This window comes from Canis lupus, chromosome 26 (assembly GCF_048164855.1).
Source record: "Canis lupus baileyi chromosome 26, mCanLup2.hap1, whole genome shotgun sequence".
NCBI lineage: Eukaryota > Metazoa > Chordata > Mammalia > Carnivora > Canidae > Canis > Canis lupus.
This window is the reverse complement of record NC_132863.1, coordinates 16,133,736-16,156,428: the sequence shown is the minus strand read 5'-3', so window position 1 is coordinate 16,156,428 and position 22,693 is coordinate 16,133,736. Positions and strand designations below refer to the sequence as shown.

At 42.4% G+C, this 22,693-nt stretch overlaps 1 protein-coding gene across 2 annotated transcripts in view; it reads left to right on the top strand.

The window, feature by feature from the left end:
- The first annotated feature begins 4,157 nt into the window (after nucleotides 1-4,157).
- The window catches only part of PLCB1 (phospholipase C beta 1), a 670,290-nt gene continuing 651,754 nt past the window's right edge, over nucleotides 4,158-22,693 (top strand). For both annotated transcript variants that reach the window (XM_072800101.1, XM_072800102.1), the window contains exons 1-2: nucleotides 4,158-4,390; nucleotides 22,066-22,143. In XM_072800101.1, the coding sequence (XP_072656202.1) occupies nucleotides 4,292-4,390; nucleotides 22,066-22,143 (177 nt within the window). In that variant the 5' untranslated portion in view covers nucleotides 4,158-4,291. The remainder of the gene's footprint in view (nucleotides 4,391-22,065; nucleotides 22,144-22,693) is intronic.

Below are 22,693 nucleotides of genomic sequence, written 5' to 3'. Positions count from 1 at the left end.
AAATGACTAGCATGGTGGTGAAGAGGTAAATGCTAAAGTCAGTGTTCTTTGGTCTCAATCTCAGTTCTAATTTGTGTGACCTTCAGCAGGTTAATTTATCCCTTCAAGTCTCAACTTCATAATTTATAAAGTGAGGGATAATAATATTGTCCACCAGATCATCTGGGAGTAACAATATGGCATAAACAATAAAGACACTTATTACATCACTTATCAGGAAGTCTAGAAATGGTCAAAGACTTAATCTCATGAAGGACCATATTTGCATATTTCTACTTGGCCATCCTCTTTACACAGGAATGTACTACGAGAGAGAGAGGGTTGGGTGGAGAGAAATGTTTCCCTAAAGCCCTACCTTTCTAATCCATTGGCCAGATTCTGGTCTCTTAACCACCTTCTAAACTAATCAGAGACAAAGGGGAATAGGATTCTATAACCGACTTAGAATAGACTAATAATAGTTCATTCCCTGGGAAGATGGAGGAGCCACCTTCCCCAAGCATCTGAATCAAATTGAGGTTTGCTTACAAGAAAAAGAGGGTGGGAGGGTGCTGTTGAAAAGTAAGTGCTATGTTATTGAGTGTCTGGGAAGTGCTTAGCTTAGCCTAGCACTCTGGCCTATAGTGAGTACTCAGTAAAGGTTGGCTTTGCCAACTCCTTGAGGCTGACCTTCTGGAGGTCAATGCTGTGCTCTCTCTCTCTCTCTTTCTCTCTCTCTCTCTCTCTCTCTCTCACACACACACACACACACACACACACACAAAAGAAAAGAAAAAAGAAAAAAGAAAGAAAAGAGAGAGAGAGAGAAAAAGAAAAAAAAACACACAGAACTTTGTATTGTTTTAAAAACAGAACAGAACACTGAACTTGATGGATCATAGGCCTGGTTCACACAACTTTGGATGTCCTTTTCATGACAAAAATCCCCATGCTTTAAAATTATTTCTGCCTTGTATCCTTACCCAGAGATGTGGAAAATGAGGGGGTTGATCCAACCTGCCTCAAGCCTTATACATGTTGAAGAGATTTATCCCATAGCCTTCCTGGATCAAACTGCATCTTCTCGCTGGCAGAGGAAGTTCCGGGAGCCTATGTTTGTCTTGAAACACCAACACTCTTTAGAATTCTACAGCGTTATTTTCCTTCTTATATTCACATTCACACTAACATCTGGGAAGGAACAAGAATATCTTATGAATGACTCAACCAGCTCTTGCTACCATAGTGGTATATAACAAATGACCCTCTAGCTTAGTAACATTCAACAATGGGCATCTATTGTCATGTTCATAAGTCTGCAGGTTGGTTGGGTTCTGGCAAATCTATGATAGGTTCTTTTTTTTTTTTTTTTTCTATGATAGGTTCTATGGATCTTCCTCCAGCCTGGAGATTAGGCCTCAGTCTGCCGAATAGGGCTCCCTGAGATATGTTTATCTCATGGCAATGATAAGAAACCCAAAGGGGCAAGCCCAACCTCACAAGCATATTTCAAGCCTTTGCTCATATTGCATCTCCTATCCTGTTGGCCAAAGCAAGTGCTACGGTCTAATATAAATGGGGTGGATAAATCACAGTCATCTAGTTGAAAACTGCAAGGTCACATGGCAAAATGTGTGGATGCACAAAGGGGCAAGGAAGAGAACAAGGAGGGCATGACGACGAAGAAACTCAGTCTACCTTCTCATTTGGCTACAGCCCATCTCTAATCCTCCAAATTCCTCTTCTGAAGGCCACATCTCTTGTCTATCTTGTCTTTCTTAGCCACTCTGGTGGATAAAATCTATTTGCTCAAAATCCTTCCAGTAGATAATGGAGAGATTGCAAGGAGAAAGAAAAGGGGAGAAAAAGAAAAGACAGAATAGGAACGAAAAAGAACCAATCTAGTGGGATCCATTGTAAGGACAATTGAGAAGGCCAGGAAAGTTGGAGGTAGTCTTGCTGCATCCTCTAAAGTAAGGAAAAGCAACGTGAGATTGTGATTGGTGCCTTCTGCAAGGTAACTGGCAAGCCAAGGCTACTGGTTAGAAGTTCTGTGGAGAATATACTCAGGTTCAGTTTAGGGACATGTGATCCAGATGAAACAAGTCAGCCTTTACAGGGATTCTTTGTAGCAAGTGGCTTCTGAGGACAAGGTAAGGTCCCCACAAGAGAGCAGGAGTCTGGGGTCATGTTCACCAGGTTATCCATAGTGATTCTTAGTGCCTAGTATATAGCTGGTGATCAATACATATATTTTTTTAATGTATTGAACTATTTAGTAAGCAAATTTCCCCCATTGGAGTTTTGGTAACGTTTTGACTTAGTTTATGAACACTGGACCTGGAAAGCCCTAGTGACAGAAGACATGGAGAACAAATGCTTAAAAGAGAGGAAGGTGTCTCTCGTGCTTTGTTCATATACTGTTTTTCTTTTTAAAAATCAGTTTCATTGAGGTAAATTTTATTTATGATAAAATGTACTCGTTTTAGTTCTATGAGTTTTGACAAATGTGTACCTGCATGATCTAGAATATTTCCAACACCCGCAAAATTTCCCTGGTGCCTTTTCTTTGCCAGTCCCTGTGCATTCCTGGCCATAAGCAACTAACGACCTGCCTTCTGTCAATATAGGCTATTTTGCCTATTCCAGAATTCTTCAAGTGGAATCATGAATATAATATGCAGCTCCTTCAGACGATTCATCCTTGGAGTGGACGCCCATTCCTTTTTACTGCTGAATAGAACGTTTTCCATTGTTTGGGCATTCCATTGCTTATTTACCCATTAAACCTGTTGATTGGCATATGCAGTTTCCAGTTTGGGCCATTACGAAGAAATCCATGAGCACTGTTACGTAAGTCTGTGTGAACATATGTTTTCATTTCTCTTGGGAAAGTCCTGGGTATTATGATAAGTAAATGTTTAACTTTTCATAAGAAACTGCTTCAAAATGGCTTTACCATTTCATACTCTCTCCAGCAAAGGATGGGAGTTCCAGTTACCCTATATCCTCTCAAACACTGGTATTGGCGATCTTAAATTTCACCTATCCTTGTGGAGGGTATCTCTCTTTCTCTCTTTTTCTAAGAAATGAGAAATGTTTGTTGAATGGAGACAAACATTCTTAGATTCGTGTTATTGAATGAGCAAGTTTTCTATCCGTGAGACATCGTTCTCCGTTGTCTCTCTTTCCCTCTGTCCGTCTCTCCCTCTGTCCGTCTCTCTGTCTCTCTCTCTCTCACACACACACCACGTGCAGAGAAGAGGGGGCCTTCTGTCTCCATGGGAAGCAAAGCCATTGTCTCTCTTGGGATGGGCTTGCTTTCTCCAAAGCACGACTTCACCGCATGCCCCTGCTTCAAGGCCAGCGCGCTGCAAACTCTCAGGCGCCCCGAGGTTTCCCCAAAGAGCCCTCACGCCGCCTCTCAACTGCTCTCTTCCCCACCGATAGGTCCTATTCGCAAAGAGCTGGGCTGTGGCCGGCGCTGGAGAGCTCCAGCGAGGGGGCTGCCTCTCGGGGCCCTCCCGACCTCCCCCATTCTCCAGCCGGTTTGGATCCGGAGACGCGTCAGGCTCCGGCGCGAGTTCCCCGCCAAGCCCCAGGGGACGCGCGGCTCCAGGGCACCCCGGGCGCCCCAGCCACCGCGGCACGGGGCATGCTCAGAGGGCGCGGGCGGCGCCGGCGTCGGCTGCAGTGGGGCCCGGGCGCCGGGAGGTGCCGCTGCGTCCCCGCTTCCCGGCGCCTGACCCAGCGCGCAAAGTTGGGCTGGAAGCCGCCGGGGGAAGGAGGGAGCGAGCCAGCGAGGGTGGCGGGGAAGCGGGGCGGGAGGAGGCGGGAGGAGGGGAAGGAGCGAGTGGGGGGGGCGCCGAGCGTGTGTCACTCGCGCTCTCCCTCTGTGTGTAGAGGATGTGCTGAATGGTGCGCCTCGAGGCGGCGGCGGCGGCGGCGGCGGCGGCGGCGGCGGAGGAGCAGGACCCGGCGGCAGCTGGCAGCGTCGGCCGCCCGGCTCGGCTTCCCTTCGCCTTCGCCCTCCGAGGCCCCGCAGCCCCCGCGGGCGCCCGACCCCGCGTCCCGCCCGGGGCATGGCCCGGCGCCTGGCCCCCGCGCGCCCCGCCTGCTGAGCCGCGCGGAGGAGGTGCGGAGGCCGGGAGGCCGGGAGGCCGGGGGAGGCCGGGGGAGGCCGGGGGAGGCCGGCGGGGGAGCAGAGCCGAGCGCCGCGGAGCCGAGAAAGGAGCCCGCGCCCCGCGCCCCGCGCCCCGCGCCCCGTCCCTGCCGCGCTCGCCCGGGCCGCCCGGAGCCCCGATGAGCCCAGATGGCCGGGGCTCAGCCCGGAGTGCACGCTTTGCAACTCAAGCCCGTGTGCGTGTCCGACAGCCTCAAGAAGGGCACCAAATTCGTCAAGTGGGATGATGTAAGTCGGGGCGGCGGGCTGGGGGCGCCGGCGGGGCGCGGGGCGTGGGGGTGGGGGTGGGGGTGGGGCGAGGGGCGCGTTATGCAATGGGTGCAGCGGCTCCGGCCGGGGCGGCCTCGGGGCGCGCGGGGTGGCCCCTGCCGGGCGGCGGGCGGCGGGCGGCGGGCGGAGAGCAGCGGCTTCGCGCGCTCCTGCGCCCGGCGGGGTCCGGGGCGGCCCTCTCTGCGGGGGCTGGCCGGCGCCCCCTGAGGGTCTTCAGGCCTTGGGGCCCGAGGAGCGGGAGGGGCGGGCTTTGCCCGGCGACGGCCTGAGAGTTTGGAAAGTGTGAAGTTGGGACCAGCTGGGGAGCGCTGGGGTGTGACCGAGACGCGCCCCTCCCCGCCCGCGGCGCACCCCCCCCCCCATTACCTGCTCCGCGCGTCCCAGGAAGGACCGGCCTCCGGGTCCGAAGCCGTGGGGTGACTGCTCCCGACCCTCCCGCGCTCCGATGGGAGCCCACGCGGCAGAGGACGCAGCGGTCCAGCCGACAGGTGGTCGCTGATGCCAAACTTGCGCGCCTGGCTCCGGAGCGAGGGGCCTTGGGAGTGGCCGGCGAGGGCACGGATGAGGAGCGCCAGAGGGCGGCGGGGGGCCCCGCGGGGGTCCGGGGGTGTGCAGCGGGCCTGCGGGCAATGGAGAGGGCTCCCCTTTTGAGAACTGAGCTGGCTGGAGTCTTCAGCTGGGAGCAGACCCGGCAAGGCGTCCCCCCCACAGTTTGTGGACATCTTTTGCCAAGTGGGGCAGAGCTTAACCCAGAGCCGGACCTCCAGGTTTCACTTGAGCCCTGGACCCCAAGACTTCAAGCGACGCCCCCCCCACCCCCCGCCCCACATTGGCTTCAAACACTTACATTTATAATTGCTGAAAACATGGGAATCTTCAGATGGAGGACATTATCATATCAGTTTTCATGTCCTGGGTGTCATTCAAAAGGTTTGATAAGAGCGACCCACCGGGATAAACCTGAGCTGTCAGGATCTAGAGAAATGTAGGTCTACACATCTCTTAAACAGGAGGAATTATAGGGGAATAAGGTGTTCTTCTTGCTGAAAAGATTTTCCACCTAGTAAATTATAGCCTGTTATCCCCCAGGGTATTTTTCTCTAATCTTCTTAAGCCATTTTCCAGTGTCTGAAAACAATTTAAATATTCCAGGTAGCGAAACCAATTACTTAGGGGAGTGAGTCTGTGTCTATATTTCGTCCAGTTGGAAGTGCAAGCCTAACTTGGAGCATGAGCCACAGCTTCCTTGAAAGCTAATGCCAATTATTTGATGCCGTAGGCAAAGATGTAAACACACATCCTTTTACTGAGGACTTTACACTTTTCTTCTTCCGTCCCAGTGTAATGACCGGATGTTTTTGTAAATGGAATAGAATCTAAACAATAAATTCAGACACAGATTAAATGCTTTGTTTGTGTGAAGGAAAAACAACAACAAGGAGCAAGAAAACGCAGTTCAGTAGCAAATAAAACAGGCTTGCCCACCTTGAGGTCTTCAATAGAGAGTTTACCTACAAGAAGGTAAGGGCAGAAAAGGGAGAGAGAGAGAGAGAGAGAGACTTTACAGAGTATAAAAGGATATTCCACTATAAACTCTGGATTTATTCACAGTGATGATTTTAAACAATGTTCCAGAATGTCTTATTTGAAAGAAAATAGCCAGTGTCACTTTGAAAATGAGGCTCTTCTGTGGAACACATTTTGATACATCCTGGTAGATGATTTTTATTACTGTGCATTCATGGCCTGTGTATTTCTTCTTTACCTATAATGCCAGACCCTACCCTAGATCAGGGGGGTGATGACCACTGTAGACAGAATCTCTGCTGTTACAGACCTTACATGATAGGTAGAGGAGAGAGAAAGTTATCAGGAGCACCACCGGTCATATAGAGATGAGGAGTGATGCAATGAGAGTCATTACTCTCTGTTGAGAGGCCACCAGTCAGACACCACCTGAAGGTGAGAAGCGCTCTTTCTGAGCACCACAACAGTGAGTTTCCTGGGAAACCCTACAGGAAGGATGTAAGCACTAAGGAGAGGAGGCCTGGAGAATCTTAGATCTTCTATAGGGGAGAACCTAGATTGCACCCAAGAGTCAAGTTATCTGGCATATGATGAACTCTCCAGTAAGCTCCGTAGCTCTGCATCTCCATGGTGATCTGTGAACTAAGAGGCCACCAGACTTTCTTAGGTCCCCTGTATCCTCCTCAGGTGGATATAGGTGGCCTAAGTTTACTTTTGAACTTAGGTTCTGGTTCATATTTGCCATTCCAAAATCAAACTAGTTTAGGTGATCCGGTTAACTATATTGCATCATAGTGATACTGCATGATGAAGACAAAAGAGAACTAGATCTTGAGTCCAAAGGCTTGAGTTTACCTGCTGATTCTCTTGCCAGTCACCTGTGTGACTTTAGGTTAATCACTTGCCTCTTCTGAATCTTTGCTGCCTCTTGTGCAAGACTGTGAGAATGCTCCTTTTTTTTTTTTTTTTAAACCTATTTTACATAGCATGGTTGGGAGTACCCAGTAGGATAAAGCAGCACTTCTCACACTTGAGCATACGTCAGAAACATCAGAGACATACATCAGAGCGGGCTTGGCAACACTCAGATTGCTGATCCCACTCTCAGGGCCTGATTCAGAAGGTCTGAGGTGGGGCCTGAGAATCTGAATTTCTCATAGGATTTTTTTTGTTTGTTTGTTTGTTTTTGTTTTTTGAGTGATAATGAGGCTGCTGCTCTGGGGAACCACACTTTGAAACCACTGAGATAAGATTTGTGAAGTAACTTAAAAAGTATGATAGATAGCTCCCGTGATCTTGTCAGTCTGTGTCAATTTTTGCTAGTTTGTGATTTTAATTTTATCTCTATTTTCCATGTTGAGAAATTCATCCAGTTGTTACCTTTCTATCTAAGAGCTAGAAGGACCTCAATGACAAAATAAATCATGGACATTCTTTTTAGATCTGATGGCCTATCTTATGAAGTGTCTCTGATGCCTAGGCTGGCTTACCTTACACTCGTATGTGTCTTTTGAATTTCCTTTACACAATAAAAAATTTTCAGCATTGTTACCTGCTTCTAATGGGATTGTTAGAAAGGGAAAAACAGAAGATTTTTGAGAGGCCGTTTTGTCTGTCTTTGAGCAGGGGAGACTCCTGTGTTTTTCTTTTTTGGCTCTGACTTTGGGAAGTACCTGCTGCCTCTTGCCCCAGGGTGCATCCCCACCTGCTTGTCCAGAGGAGATGTAAATGCTGGAAATAATCTTAAAATCTCTCAAATAGGGATCCCTGGGTGGCGCAGCGGTTTGGCGCCTGCCTTTGGCTCGGGGCACGATCCTGGAGGCCTGGGATCGAATCCCACGTCGGGCTCCCTGCATGGAGCCTGCTTCTCCCTCTGCCTGTGTATCTGCCTCTCTGTCTCTCTCTGTGTAACTATCACGAATAAATAAATAAAATCTTTTAAAAAAAAAAAGAAAAAAAAATCTCTCAAATATCTGATCTCACTTAAAACCTATAGAATTCTGCTCTTTGGTCTTTAAGAAGAAGGATGCACAAACTCGTAAAAGAGATTCTTAATAGCCCATTGCAAAGCATAAGAATACATTTGAAAATGATAAGTGTGGGACTATTTAGAATTGTGGAGAGATTATCTCTTGTTCCTTGACTGGTTAAAACACCATAAGTACTGTTTTTCTGACCACCATATGGAATGGAAATGTCAGCTAGCAGGTGCAGTGCCCTGCATAATCTGCTGGCTACCTGCCAGGATCATGGCTGTGGATGCTCTACAAGTGGTAGTCAAAAGCTTTGACCGAGCAAGGCACTAACCAATCACAGCAGACGGTAGGTGGGCAATAGAACTGGAGCAGGGACGTGGAGAACACCCTCTTGCACCAGGGCCAATCACTGGCCTTTCTTCTGCCTGATTGTGGGGAGGGCTAGGGGTCCTCAGGCACTGTGGGGCATAGAATTATTTCAATGTTTGAACAACTAGTAATCGCGTGTATGGTCAGAACATCAAGGCCACACCTTGTCCTCCAGAACTTGGTCAGCAGATACAGAACTGACCTATCTTGGTTATCTGTTTTACCAATGATATCAAAGGATGCAGCTTTATCTTTGCTTTTATTTTGCACTTGTATGTTACAGGCCCCTGTAGTGGAGGTGGGTACAAAGGACTGTGAATGTTGTAGGAAAGTTCTGGTGAGATGGACAGTGGAGGGGGGTTCTTTCTGCATCTCAAGGAGCTTGAGAGAATGTCAGTCTGCCCCCCACCATGTTTGGCCTTGCTCTGCATTGGAAAGTATGGGGAAGAAAAGAGGAAAAGTAGAAATCATATTTCTACTCCCTCCCGGGCTCTGATTTGCCTCTGTGTAAGCTCCCAGGACCCCGTCTCTTTGTTCCACGACCTCTAAGGCATGGAGGGCTTCTTTCTCTAGTTTTGCCCTCCAAATTCCGATCTCGCTATAAGTAAGTTACTTAATGCACCTCAAACTGAGATTCCTCATCTATGATGTGAGGATTGTAATATTTCCTGCTGCCCACACCAGCTGGTAAGGTTAAATGAACGAAGGCATATGCATTGTTTTGTATAGTGCCTGACACACAGGAAACTTGATAAAACACAGTTTTAAAAATTATTGTTCCTCTAATAGTTAGAGGGCCATGAATTTTATCATAGTGGCCAGTGTATGTTAGACAACTCTTTTATTCTACAAGTGGGATGATCCAGATCTTCTGTTCATTCCCCTTTCATGTGTGTTCATATTTTATAGTTGGGAAAAAAGAAAAAAAATCAGTTTTTTACTCCTTTAAAAAAATTCAGGTGATTCAGAGAAAATAAATCTTTATAAAAAGCGGGACACATACTCTTTAAAGCAAGTCAGTTTACAAAGCATCCATAAGTTTTATTTCTATTTAAATTAAAAATATATATATATGGAAAGAAGAAACAGTTAAACAAAACTCTTATAATTTGGTAAGAACATACATATTGAAAATAAATAAATAAATAAATATATATATAAATAATCTTTGTACATTCCCATAAGTATAGTCTAACTCGACAGCTATACCTGTTACTGGCTAAGTTGTTTGAAAAGAAGGCTGAGGAAGCTCAAAGGTTTGGATTTGCATTAATGCCCCATGGATTTGAAACAAGTAGCACCCTCCTCCCTCTCCACTGCTCTTCCCCCCCACAAACAAAATCTCTGCAGTTAAAACAGGTAGTGGGAAATGTGTGATATACCACTCAGCATCATACACAAAAGCTTAGTTAGAACACTTGCATTATGTAGAATCTGCGGTTACAGTTTCCAAAATGATGGAAGCAGATGATGGATGACACTGACAAAATTAATGAGGGAGCAGAGGGGAAGGGTTCATGAGATGGGCATTCGGCAGCACTCACTTTGGAAAGGTTATGGGAAACAGAGAAGAAATAGCTCCGGCTGGTAAGTGGTGGATCCGGATGGGACCCCCACAGAGTGAGAGACAGATTTTAGGCTGGAAAGCTGGCAGATGCCCTCAAAAATGCCACTTAAGTATGCCCAAATATGTCCATTTTTCTATGTTCAAAGACCTTCTGTGACTTTCTCATTGATAGTAATTACTTTAAGTGTAAAAGTATTAACTTTTCCAAAGCCTCGTCAAATAAAGCGGTTTTAAGCTTTTTATCAGAGTGTAACATGCACACAGCAAAACACAAAAATCTTCTGTCCCCCTGGCTCCGTTTTCACAAAATGAACACTTTCAGTAAGCGGCACCAGATCAAGAACAGCACTACCAGCCTCGGGTGCTACCTTCAGGTCCTTACACCTCCTGGAGGCGGGAGGGGGAGGGGAACAGTCATCCTGGCTTATAACTGTACAGATTGGTTTTCCCTGTTTTTGATCTAAAAAGCTATTTTTTAAAAAAGAATTTCCGTGAAAACAAAATAAACTCTCTTCAGCCTAAAGCATGGTTTTTTGTTTCTGTTTTGTTTGTTTTTTTTTTTAAAGATTTATTGACTCATGAGAGACACAGAGAGATAGGCAGAGACATAGGCAGATGGAGAAGCAGGCTCCATGCAGGGAACCCGATGCGGGACTCGATCCCAGGACCCCGGATCACGACCTGAGCCAAAAGCAGACACTCAACCATTGAGTCACCCAGGTGCCCTTAAAGTATGTTTTTATTAACTGCTGAATGAACCCTCTTGAACAATACAACAAAAGTGACTTGCCTTCTGTTTAGACGGCAATTGATTAGCTCCTTATCTGTCCTAAAGGTGAAGTCTGGAAAGAGAAGCAGTTGTAAATGCCCCAACGGAGGAAACAGTTCAACAAAACTCTACTAATTTATTTATTTATTTTTAAAAATATTTAATTTATTTATTCATGAGAGACACAGAGAGAGCGAGGCAGAGACACAGGCAGAGGGAGAAGCAGGCTCCACGCAGGGAGCCCGATATGGGACTGGATCCCAGGACCCTGGGATCACTCCCTGAGCCAAAGCCAGATGCCCAACCGCTGGGCCACCCAGGTGTCCCACAAAACTCTAGTAATTTAGCAAGGAAATGTAATGCCTACAGGCTGTGATTGGCATGGGAAAGCAGACCAGCAGAGTGCTGTTTGTGGGATATATTTTTCTCTTCTAGATTTTCTCTCTTATCTTGCCTAACTTTGATATTCCTACCTGCAGTGCATTAGGATAATTTGCTCTGGCTATTAGCATATCTTGAATACTTCCCTTGAAAGTTCAGCTTATCAATAAATAGCTTCAAATTATATTTACCTGCAATGATGTTTAAATGGGACAGGAACATTTTCCTTTTTTATGTCGACTTGGTAACCTGTGGTTAAATGTTTCTTTATCATGATCATTTCATGTTATCATGAACAAGGAGTGCCAGCAGAAAATGGAATGGGATTGATTGTGAATTGTTGACTAATGCTACAGTCTCACCTAAATAACACAACCTTGGTGACTGAAAATGTAGGTTTTCCTGTTACCCAAGCTGATGTTAGGTTCATGCAGCCTTTTCAAATCATGTCATAAATTCCATCTGCTCAGACAGATTTCATAATGCTTCCTTTTCCCTGTCTATGCCATGTTTGATGCCCCAATCTAAGCCATGTGCTCCTGTGTATCAGTAGGGAAGGGAACTGGAGGCATTTTTTTTCGAGATCAGTTACACATAAGATTTTAAGGGAGCCATCAATTTCTGTAACTAACTGAAATATCATGTAAAGAGGGCTGGATTCTTTAAGAGCTCTGGTTCCCTTCTGATCTCTTTAAGTTCTGTTATTTGAATTTACTATCTTCTTCACAAGTTAATTTCAATTTTGGGAAATTTTGACTTTAATTTGCATTCTGAAAAAATACTTAGGCCTGTGTCTTAATTGATATTGACTAAATCTGTACATTAAAAAAAAATCTGTTTGCTTATCCAGAAACTATATTATTGTAAAGGGGGAAAGAGACTACTATATAAATTAAGAAAAAGCCTCAGTATTCAAACAGAACAAAAGCATCTCATATCTGTTTTTTATTTCAGCGGCTCTTTTGGTTCATGATATTTGCTTTATGTTTTGTTTCTTTTTATTGCATTAAAGCTTTATGAGCAAGCTCAGGGAAAATGGATCAGTTAACAAGGAAAACACTTTTACCTAAACTATAGAATGATGGATATCATTCTATAACACTGATACCTAAAAGATTAAGAGATCATTTTGCTGTAAAAAAACAAATTTTCTTTGAGAATTGTTTGTAAATTAGGTAAGAGAAAGTTAATTTGATTCATTTTATAGAAGAGGCCATACAAACTCAAAAAGAAATGGAAGACCACAGAGCAAGTTAGCAAGTGGACTAAGAAATTAAAAAAAAAAAATTAAAGGATGCTAACCATGAAGCTTTCTCAGGTGTTCTGTCTCAGGTATGGTTGAGTCTCAGTGTCAATTTTCATATCCTCTTTGTCCGACTTTATAAAATGCAGAGTCTGGAAATCTAAAGCTGCGTTTACCAGACTCTCTGGAGGCATCTGATATTCTGGCTGTAAATTAAGTTCCACCAGTAGGAGATGCACTCATATGAGATGTGGAGAGCAGAGGTGTGAGAGAAGCCACCATTCTGCACTCTTGGGTTGTTTGCATAGACATAAGAGATGTTTAAGGAAGAAGCATTACCTTCTCTAATTGTACTTCAATGGCTTGTTTCCAGGGCCATGAGTATAAAGAGTCAATGGCAAGAGGGTACTGGCTGTTATCAGATTATGCTACCGTCGCTTTCAACTAAGCTGGTGTGTTTTGGACTTCAGGAGTTCCTTCTGGGTTCCTTACCTTTTGGAATATGGTGGAGGCAATAGGTCTTCTCAAGGGTCAGTGCTGTGGTGTTTTGGGGTCATTCATGGTGGCCCACCTGGAAGTCCACTTCAGCAAACTTTGTGATTCTGTAGAATGCTTAATTACTGTAATTAAATCCTTTTATGTTCAAAATTTCTTTTCTTCACTCTTACCTGCCTGATATGCCTTTTATGGTTCTAGGATTTCGTGAGTTTTAATCCTTATGTGCAATAACCATGTACATCCCATGTGGTTTTCTCTTTCAATATTACATTTGAGTAACAGAATTTTGCTTATAATGCTGCCTTTGGAGTTCAATATTGAGAGTGAGTCCTACTAACAGGCACTTATACTCGTAAAGCACTATTATTTATCTACATTCACTCTCATCAAGACCACCTTGAGTGATAGGAAAAGGACAAGCATTATACTCATTTTGCATAGAAGCAAACTGATGCCAATGAGTTGTGACTTGCCCAAGGACATACCAGTAGTTACTTAAATTTAAAACTAAGCCTGGTTATGTTCTGGGTTCTTTCAAGTCTACCATGGTATCCTTAAACAGAATCCTTTTGGTAATAAAAGACTCAATAGAATCCAGATAAATACTGGTTGAAAAATATTCCTTGCTTCTCCAAAGAATCTCCCTGATTTTAGGATTCATACAAATGGTGTTTAGATCCCTAAAAACTGATACCTTTTGGCTAGTGTCTTTAAAAACAGATATTTTTATGGAGTATATGCAGAGTCCATTTTTGCCTACATCATGTTACATGGCAACGTAGGAAAGCTTCTTTACTTCTTTGAGGCATACAGGCCAGTGTATATTCTAATCTACAAATGTTCTATATCAGTCATTCAATATAGACACATGGTATATTTAAATATTCAGAAATGTTGTTAGAGGTAATTTTTTCATTGTCTAGTAAGTGACACTTTTGTATCTAGCAAGACTCATTACCTGTGCTTCTCCACCTTCTTCTCTTCCCAACATACTTGCAAAATGTTGTCTTTTGTTGGTTTCCCATTAAGACCAGTCTTGTGGCTTCTTCTGGAAGTCATTGATCTTGGAATCTTTAGTAGGCATGGAGGAAATGTAGATGAAGTTCTTAAGCAAAATGAAGAATGGCTTGAATTCGAGGTAGTGTCCCTGAGAAGCCAGATCTAGATTACCAGCACAGGAAGGTGCATACAGGGAGGTTGATGCGCTTGTCTGTCCTACAACTGAACCAAGGCACCTGGCAGACTATGGCTTTGTTATTTATCTCCTTCCCTGGGGCAGAGCATAGGCCTGGCACTCAGTAAGTGCTGAGAGGATGTTTTTGGAATGAAAGAAGTGTCTGATGTGTGTCTGGCTTACAGTGGGTTCACACAGGGGAGGCAGACCTGGAGGTAGTCATATTCTGAAAGACACCTTCATGACGCATTGAGTGTGACATTGGTGGGAAAGCCCTGCCTTACATCCTTCCATTCTATCTGAAATCTCCCAGAGTTCTAAAGGACTCTATAGCCTTCTTAAATAGGGTTTCTTGATGGAGGTTGGAGAAGCAAAATGTTTATTGTCAGTACAGAGCTGACTGCTGTTACAGGACCGATTTCCTGTAAGGTACAAATATGGCTCAAGGTTGAGTGTGTACTCAATTGCAATTTAATATTGGTCGAAAATTATGATGCTTAATGTATTTGCATTCCATATTCTGAATGTTACTGGTGGCTTCTGTTTTCTGAAAAAGATGCTTGCACAACTACTGAGGTATTGCTGTGAAAATTGCCCTTAAGGAAATTCAGACACGTTGGGAGTGACAGAACAAAACACTGATGCTTGTGCAAACATTCTCTTTATTACTCTAATGATTCACTGAGACTTCCTTCCTTCACCACTCCTTATTTAATACCTGGGGCCACCTACATTCTCCCACCTTCCCTCTGTTCCCTGGAAAAGCAGACCTCTCTGTGTTCTGGAGCCCATGTTTCCTGGTTTCTCTGGATCCTGACTTTATTATTACCTCTGCTTTGATAGTATCTGTGAAAGTTTTCCTTCTGCTGAAGCTCCTCCAAAAACATATCAATATGCCTTTTATTTTTAAATTTTTTAAAAAAGATTGTGTTTATTCATGAGAGACACAGAGAGAGTCAGGGACATAGGCAGAGGGAGAAGCAGGCTTCCTGTGGGGAGCCCGATGTGGGACTCGATCCCAGGACCCTGGGGTCATGCCCTGAGCCGAAGGCAGACACTTAACCACTGAGCCACCCAGGCATCTCTCAATATGCCTTTTAGTCATATATATCCCAAGGTAGAATTCAGCACAATGTTTTCCAGTCTTCCTTGTGTAGTAATTACCCCCTTCATCATTTTCCCACCACCACAAAAGTGTTGCTTATACCCACATCTTCCTTTCCTTACATCCCAGCCACTCCTTCTCAGTCCTCCAAAGCCTTGTTCTGCCCTTACCATTGCTTTAGAAATTCTCTTGCCAAGGCTCCTGGCAACCTGCTAGGCGCCAATCCCAACTGATAGTTTGCAGAACCAGTCTTTGCTTCCTTGCTTCTTTTCCTGCCGTATCTTTCCATCCACCCATTCAGCATTCATAATGAAAATATGTATTGATGCCTCTTATAAACTAGATATTTTATTAGTGTTGTGGAGTTATAATGATAAATAGTTTGGTTCCTGCCCTGGTGAAGTTTGTATTTTATTGGGGGGGAGAGAGATGCTAAAGAAATAGGAGCGTAATTACTTCATTATAATGGTGTTAGTAAGTGCTACAGAAAAAGATCTAGAGGTACATGTGAGCATAAGAAATGTGGAAGGGTCCCTGGGAGGCATTCTATTTATGGGAAGACCTGCGTTCTAAGTAGGACTTGGGCCATCAAAAGGAGGGGAGAGTGTGTCAGGCCAATGGAGCAGCACATGGGGGCATTCCAAGGATCAAAGGATGTGTCCTTTGAAGGACAGAGCAGAATAAGCAGATGGGGAGCTTGTGGTTCAGGTAATACTGTCAGGATGGCAAGTGGCCTCCTTAGGCCACTGCAAGGTTTTATCATAAAGTTAATGGGAAGCCATTGAAGCCATGTTTTCAGCCTCAGTATTATTGACATTTGAGGCTAGATAATTCTTTGTTGTAAGGGGCTGGTCTGTGCATTGTAGGACGTTTTGCACCATCCCTGGCTTCTACCCACTAGATGTCAGTAGTAAAAGCCCCAGTTCGACAAACAAAATTATCTCTGGACATTGCAAAATTGCCCCAGTTCAGAACCACTGATTTAAATCTTAGCAACAGATTTTTAAAAGTATTGGGCTAACGCATGTGCATGAGTGTGCCAACACACACACACACACACACACACACACACACAAGGCCAGGAAGCATATGAGAAGATGTTCAACGTCATTAGTCATAAGGAAATGCAAATTCAGACTGCAGTGTGATGCCCCTTTATACCCACAAGAGTTATATCTTACTAAAATGGTCTTTTTCCTCATCTGATGTCCCCAGTAAGCCACAGCACCTTGGGTGACTGGGGATCTGGGCTTCTGTTTGAATCTGTACTACAGTGTCTGAAGTAACTTGTGTGGTATTTGAAGAAATATGTTTCCAACTTTTCCCTGTATTCTGTTAAGAGAGATTTTTATACCTGTCGGTAAAATGCACATATTGAAATGGTGCTTCTCTCCATTGTTTTGCATCTTCTCTTCTGGACCTGGTAACAGACCTCCTCTGCTTTCCTTTATTTGAGGGAAATTTCAGACTGGATAGACCTGGGGAAGAAAATTCTCATCAATGCTGATGTATGTAGAAGTTTTACCTCACTGATCCTAAGCCAATACCTTAACGTCTTTTATTATTTTATTTTTAATTTTTATTTTTTTGCATAGTTAGGACTGCATTGCCAATGTTTGAAGGGATCACATCTGCTTTTCTGTGACCCTTAGAATTCTTTTTTCCCTGTTTATACAACTGCAACGTATATATTTCCCATCTTTGGCTCTTCTTTTTCCTGATGTAGGTCTTGGGCAATCCCTATGGAACATTGCTTGTTATTTTTCCTTGTTGACTCTGTAATACTGATTAATTTAGACCTGCATGTCTTTATTCATATGTATTCTCTTGTAACAGCATAAAATCAGAGTCATGTGGAGTTAGGATCGTGGTCAATGTTGGTCAATAGACTTTCTGATAATGGCACGGAGGAATATGCCGTGGGTCTGTGGACTGGTCCTTGACGTTAGCCTTAAGGTTTAGGGTTATTCTTTGAACTAGTTTGCTAGGGCTGCCGTTACAAAGTACCACAGGGAGGCTTAAACAATAGAATTGGATTTTCTCACAGTTTTGGAGGCTAGAAATCCAAGATCAAGGTGTTGGCAGAACTGGTTCCCTCCTCGTGAGGGAAACATCTGTTCAGGCCCGGACTGTTGGATGGCCAACTTTTCCCTGTGTCTCTGCATCATCTCCTCTCTGTATGTTTCTGTGTCCAAACTTTCTCTTCTATAAGAACTCCAGCCTTATCGGATTTGGGCTCACCCTCGTGACTTCCTTTGAACGTAATAGCCTCCATAGAGAGTCCAGATATGGTGATGGTTATTTTGAAGCACTAGGGTTGGGACTTCAACATATATATTTTTTGTGGGGGGCACAGTTCACCCCACAACATACCTCGACCTGGCTGGCAAAGTCTGTTGCTTAGAGGGGGCAACATGATGGCTCTATTTATTTATTTGAAGAATTGACACTTAGAAAAGCAACTAGATTTATTTTGTACTACGTAGATGTTAAAAGTGGATGGTAGCTGCATGTATGGAAAAACCCCAAAACTTGCTAGATGGAATTATCTGGCCAAGTTCGTTTTGTGAAAAACATCTCCCTGCTAATGAGAAACCTTATTTCTCCATAGTTTTAGAGCTGCACTCCCCAGTAGAAATAAAATGTAAGCCACTTAGGAATTTAAAATTTTCTAGTAGCCCTATTAAAAACAGCTAAAAGGAAACAGATGGAATTAATTCTAACAAGATAGTTTATTTAACCCACTATATTTATTTCAATATAGAATCTGTATTAACAATTATTATTATTGTTTTTAAAGATTTTGCTTATTTATCTGAAAGAGGAGGAGAGAGAGAGTGTGCCCTTGAGAGTGGGGGATGGATAGAGGGAGAGGGAGAAGCAGGCTCCCGCTGAGCAGAGAGCCTGATGCCGGGTTTGATCCCAGCACCCTGAGATCATGACTTGAGCCTAAGGCAGACACTTCATGGACTAAGCCACCTAGGCACCCCTCAATATTAACAATTATTAATGAGCTATTTTATATTCTTGTTTTCATTCCTTGTCTTTGAAATCAGACAGCACATCTCAGTTGAACTAGCCACATTGGTAAGTGTTTAGTCACCACAGATGGCTAGTAAGTCCATCTTGGACTTCAGGCACAGAGCATGGATTCTCAAGTGGGGGCAGTCACCTCCAAAAAAGTGAAAATGGTCTTAAGAGACAAAAAAATCTTTTTTTTAAAATTTTGTATAAAACACAGATACACATACAACATATACATCCTAGGAATACCTGTGATACAATTTCTTTGAGGATGATTAGAAAAATAAATGCCTAAAAGGGCTCCTTAGTGGGACAATAATAAAAAAGAAAATAAATTGCAAAGCAGAAGCTTCTTATATCATTATATCAGTCTCACTGTGGATCTATTGATGAGATAGGGATGTGAGTAAAACAGTTTCTATAAAATAAAGAGAAGTAAATGGAAATTTACCTCACATCATCTACTGTTACTTAAGACAAGTATGTTTATCAGTGTTCTCTTTTCCAAGGCAGATGTTTATTGGGTAAAAAAAAAAAACCTGTAAAACCTGTTAACTTGAAATAAGCAAGTTAAAGTTGAATTCCTAGAGGCAATGTACTTACAAGACACAGTTTTGTCTACATTTTAAGCTCGCTGGTACTCCTTGGGCCTTTACATCACTGTGTCTTGACCCAAAGCTCACCCATTGTAGGCCAGTGTAGTGGATCTCAAAGTGTGGTCCCAGAACCAGCAGCAGCAGCACTGAGGACTTATTAGAAATGCATGTTTTCAGACTCCAGCCCAAACCTATTGAATGAAAAACTCTGGGGAAGGGGCTCAGCAATCTGTGTTTTAACAAGCCTTTTTAGTAAAATCTCATGCACCCAGAAGTTTGAAAGCCACCATCTTAAATAGAATACATGTCTTAAGGATATTGATGGAGAGAAACAAATAACAGATTCCCTGAGAGTTGTCTCCATTTTTCTGCAGTAAAATGCAGCAAGAGTTACAGTCTCTGCAGTTTCCTTGGAAATGAAGGATGACCATATATTTCAAACTTCAAACTAGAGCATATGTTCTGACAATTAAGAATACTTGTGATCTGGGTGGAGTGGCTACTTTGGTACAGGGAGAATATAGACACTTGCAGCTATGTGGGAGGTGGGAAGAAAGCAGGTGGAATTGAAAATGGATATTCATGTATTTCTGGGTCAAATCCTTCCTTGGATGGCAAGAATGCCAAGTTCCAGCTGATCTTGGAATGTTAGAGGTGATTATGGAGGAAGCAGGCAGGTAGCCGAGATAAATGATCATTTAACAGAAGGACCGTGGCTGGAAGATTGGGGTCAAGAAAATATTTAACAAAGGAGCTATATTTTTGAAGGAAGAGAAGGAATTAGCTAGAAATACTAGAAATAGCAGTATCGGAAGCAAATGAGGCAGCCTAATACAGTGTTCTAAAATATAAATTTGAGCAGGTTTACTATGCTGATTTTAAATATTTGATTGTCTGGGATCCTTGCAGTGACTTGTCACCAAGATTCCGATTAGAATCTTGTCAGATGCTCTTGTCAGACACTCTGATAAGAAAAGGAACTGATCTGCAAATGATATGTTAAAACTACAGGTTAATTCCAGATTCACCGGAAGTGGGGATGTGTGCTGCATGCAGCCTGTCAGAAAGTTTCATTTTGCCTGATTTTAGATGATGGTGGGTGATAAAACAGACCTGAAAACATTGCTATGATTTATTGCAAATATTGCTATGAACTTTTTTGCATATAATCTCATTGAAGCAGCTTAAACTATTTTAAAAATTGTTCTTTCACTCTCATATTAAATTTGTTTTCAAATCTTTTTTTTTTTTTGCATTTAGAAGTAATTTTGAGATTTTAAATTCCAGCCGAAGTTCTGTGCAGCAGCACAATCCTTGTAAAATATATTTTCCAAACTGCACGTTAAAAATAAATCTTAAGAACATCAAGATAAAACAGAATGGCAATGGCAGTACTTCAAAAACTTATACACAGGACTGCGATATGATCCAGCTATTTCACGTCTGGATATAAAACAGTTGAAAGCAGGGACTCAGATATTTGTGAATCTATGTTCATAGCAGCATTATTCCCAATAGCCAAAAGGTGGAAACAACCCAAAGGTCCGTTGACAGATGGGTGGATAAACAAAATATGATATGAGCATACAATAGAATATTATTCAGCCTTACAAAGGAAGGAAATTCTGACATCTGGTACAACATGGATGACCCTTTAGCACATGATGCCAGGCACAAAATAAATCAGTCACAAAAGGATAAATATTGTACGATTCTGTTTATATGAGGTACTAAGACTAGTTGAATTAATAGAGACAAAATAGGTGGTAATTGCCAGGGGCTAAGAAGGAGGGAATAGGGAGTTGGTGTTTAATGATTGGGGTATTTCAGGTGGGAATACGAAAAAGTTCTGGAAATGGTTGGTGGTAACGGCTGCACAGCAATGTGAATATACTTAATGCTACTGAACTTACAGGTACATTTTATATTATAGGTATTAAGCATGAAAAGAAAAGAATACCAGGGTAAACTTTCATTTGCTATTTTAATAAGTCAGGTTTTAAAATTTTTTAAAAATTTTTTAAAGCATTCTACCTTTATTTCTTATTTTTTTAAAGATTTTATTTATTTATTCATGAGAGACACAGAGAGAGAGAGAGAGAGAGAGAGAGGCAGAGACACAGACAGAGGGAGAAGCAGACTCTATGCAGGGAGCCTGATGTGGGACTTGATCCGGGAACTCCAGGATCACACCCTGGGCCGAAGGCAAGCACTAAACCGCTGAGCCATCCAGGGATCCCCAATAAGTCAGTTTTTAAGCATAATCCACTAACAGTAAATGATTTTATGAGCCAAGCATTTGGTCCAAGTACTTTACCCAAATTATCCTCTTTAATTCTCATAGACACCCTCTGAGGTAGATGTTATTATTACCTTGTTGTGGTTTTTGTTGTTTCCAGATGTAGCTGTGTAAGATGAGACACCCAGAGGGACAGACATCCCCAAGGGGATGGCCTTCAGAACCGAGCTTTACAATAAGATTTAACCACATTGACTAAAACCATTGATCCGCTCTTCCCATCAGGAACACAGTCTTCAATTCCAAAATTATTTCTGGAAGTTTTAATTTTCATTATAAGCCTTTTTGATCAGATGGAGGATATGCCATACCTTGGTTAAAAAGTGTATGAAAAAGTTGAAATAAACTGGTAATTTATGTCTCTTTTAAAAATGTGATTCCTACAAAGGCCCAAGTATTTCAGTATAAAAATCCATATCCAGTGACATGTGTTTTCTTGTGCAGATGGTATGCCTTTCTGAAAATTGCCAAAAGAAAAGAACACATATTTTAGAAATGTTTAATATTATAATTACAGTGCATGCCGTTTTTGCTTTATAAAGTGCATGCTTTAAACTCTGAAGACTATTTGTGATGTTTTATCTTATGAAATTTAAATTTGCGACAATTTTGTGTATATCTTTCTGAAAATGTAGACTGTGAACTTATTTACTGTTACCTTGGAAACAACAATGCCCAAATACTGTGTTTACTCTCTAGTACAATTAAAGATCATTTTATAGCGCAAATGTAATTTAAAATATTACCTTCAAGCATGGATTTTAATTAATTCTACTTATATAAAATATGTAATGGTGTTTAATGTTGAAATTATTTGGACAACTAGATATAGCTTTTTAATAGAAAACATGTCAATTCGTCTTAATAAATATATGCATCACTGGGCTTTTCCTTTACAAGAATGCACAGATATTCTAATTATTAGTAAAGAAGTTTAGTTATGTAATTAATAATACTGTGAAGTTAGGATATTTTTTTGAAACTTTTACTAATAACCGATTACCTTGGAGAAACTCTTAGCAATTATTACTTGTTAAGCAACTCCTGGGTTGGACTTTCTACAGTGATATATGCTGATATTTGTGTTTTTTTCTTATACTTCTAGGACTCCACTATTGTGACTCCAATTATTTTGAGGACTGACCCTCAGGGATTTTTCTTTTACTGGACAGATCAAAATAAGGTAAAAAGTGAGATATGTCTTTCTTACATTTCCTAGTTGGTTACTGATTTGCCAAGTGTTTGAGTTACCTATATAAGTATATCCATTTCATTGATGACTCTGTAATTTATTTAAAGATTCTACTTAGGATCTCTAAAGTGGAAATGTCTTAGGATTTTCCAAGAATTCTAGTCTGAAGTATTAGATATGCTAAATCCTAGAACAATTGGGTTTTTTTTTTTTTTTTCAGGACAAGAACTTGGAAATGTGAATTACATTTGTTCTAGAAGAAAATTAGGCAGTGTTAGGAACTGAAGCCCCCCTTCAACTCTACTAATAAAGAATAAAGAAAATGAGAAAAAATCACTTTTGACCCAAATGACTCTAAGTTTGACTTTCTTTTCTCTTCCTTCCCCCCTTCATTTCTTATTAAGGGTTGTCCCAGCCTCAGGGGGGATTTTGGTCATGATCACTTGTTCACATTAGAAAAATGAAGAATAAGATCCCTTTAGCTTATATCTTCAGTTTTTCAGGAATTTTTTTTCATATGAGCTTTCTGTCTACCATATCA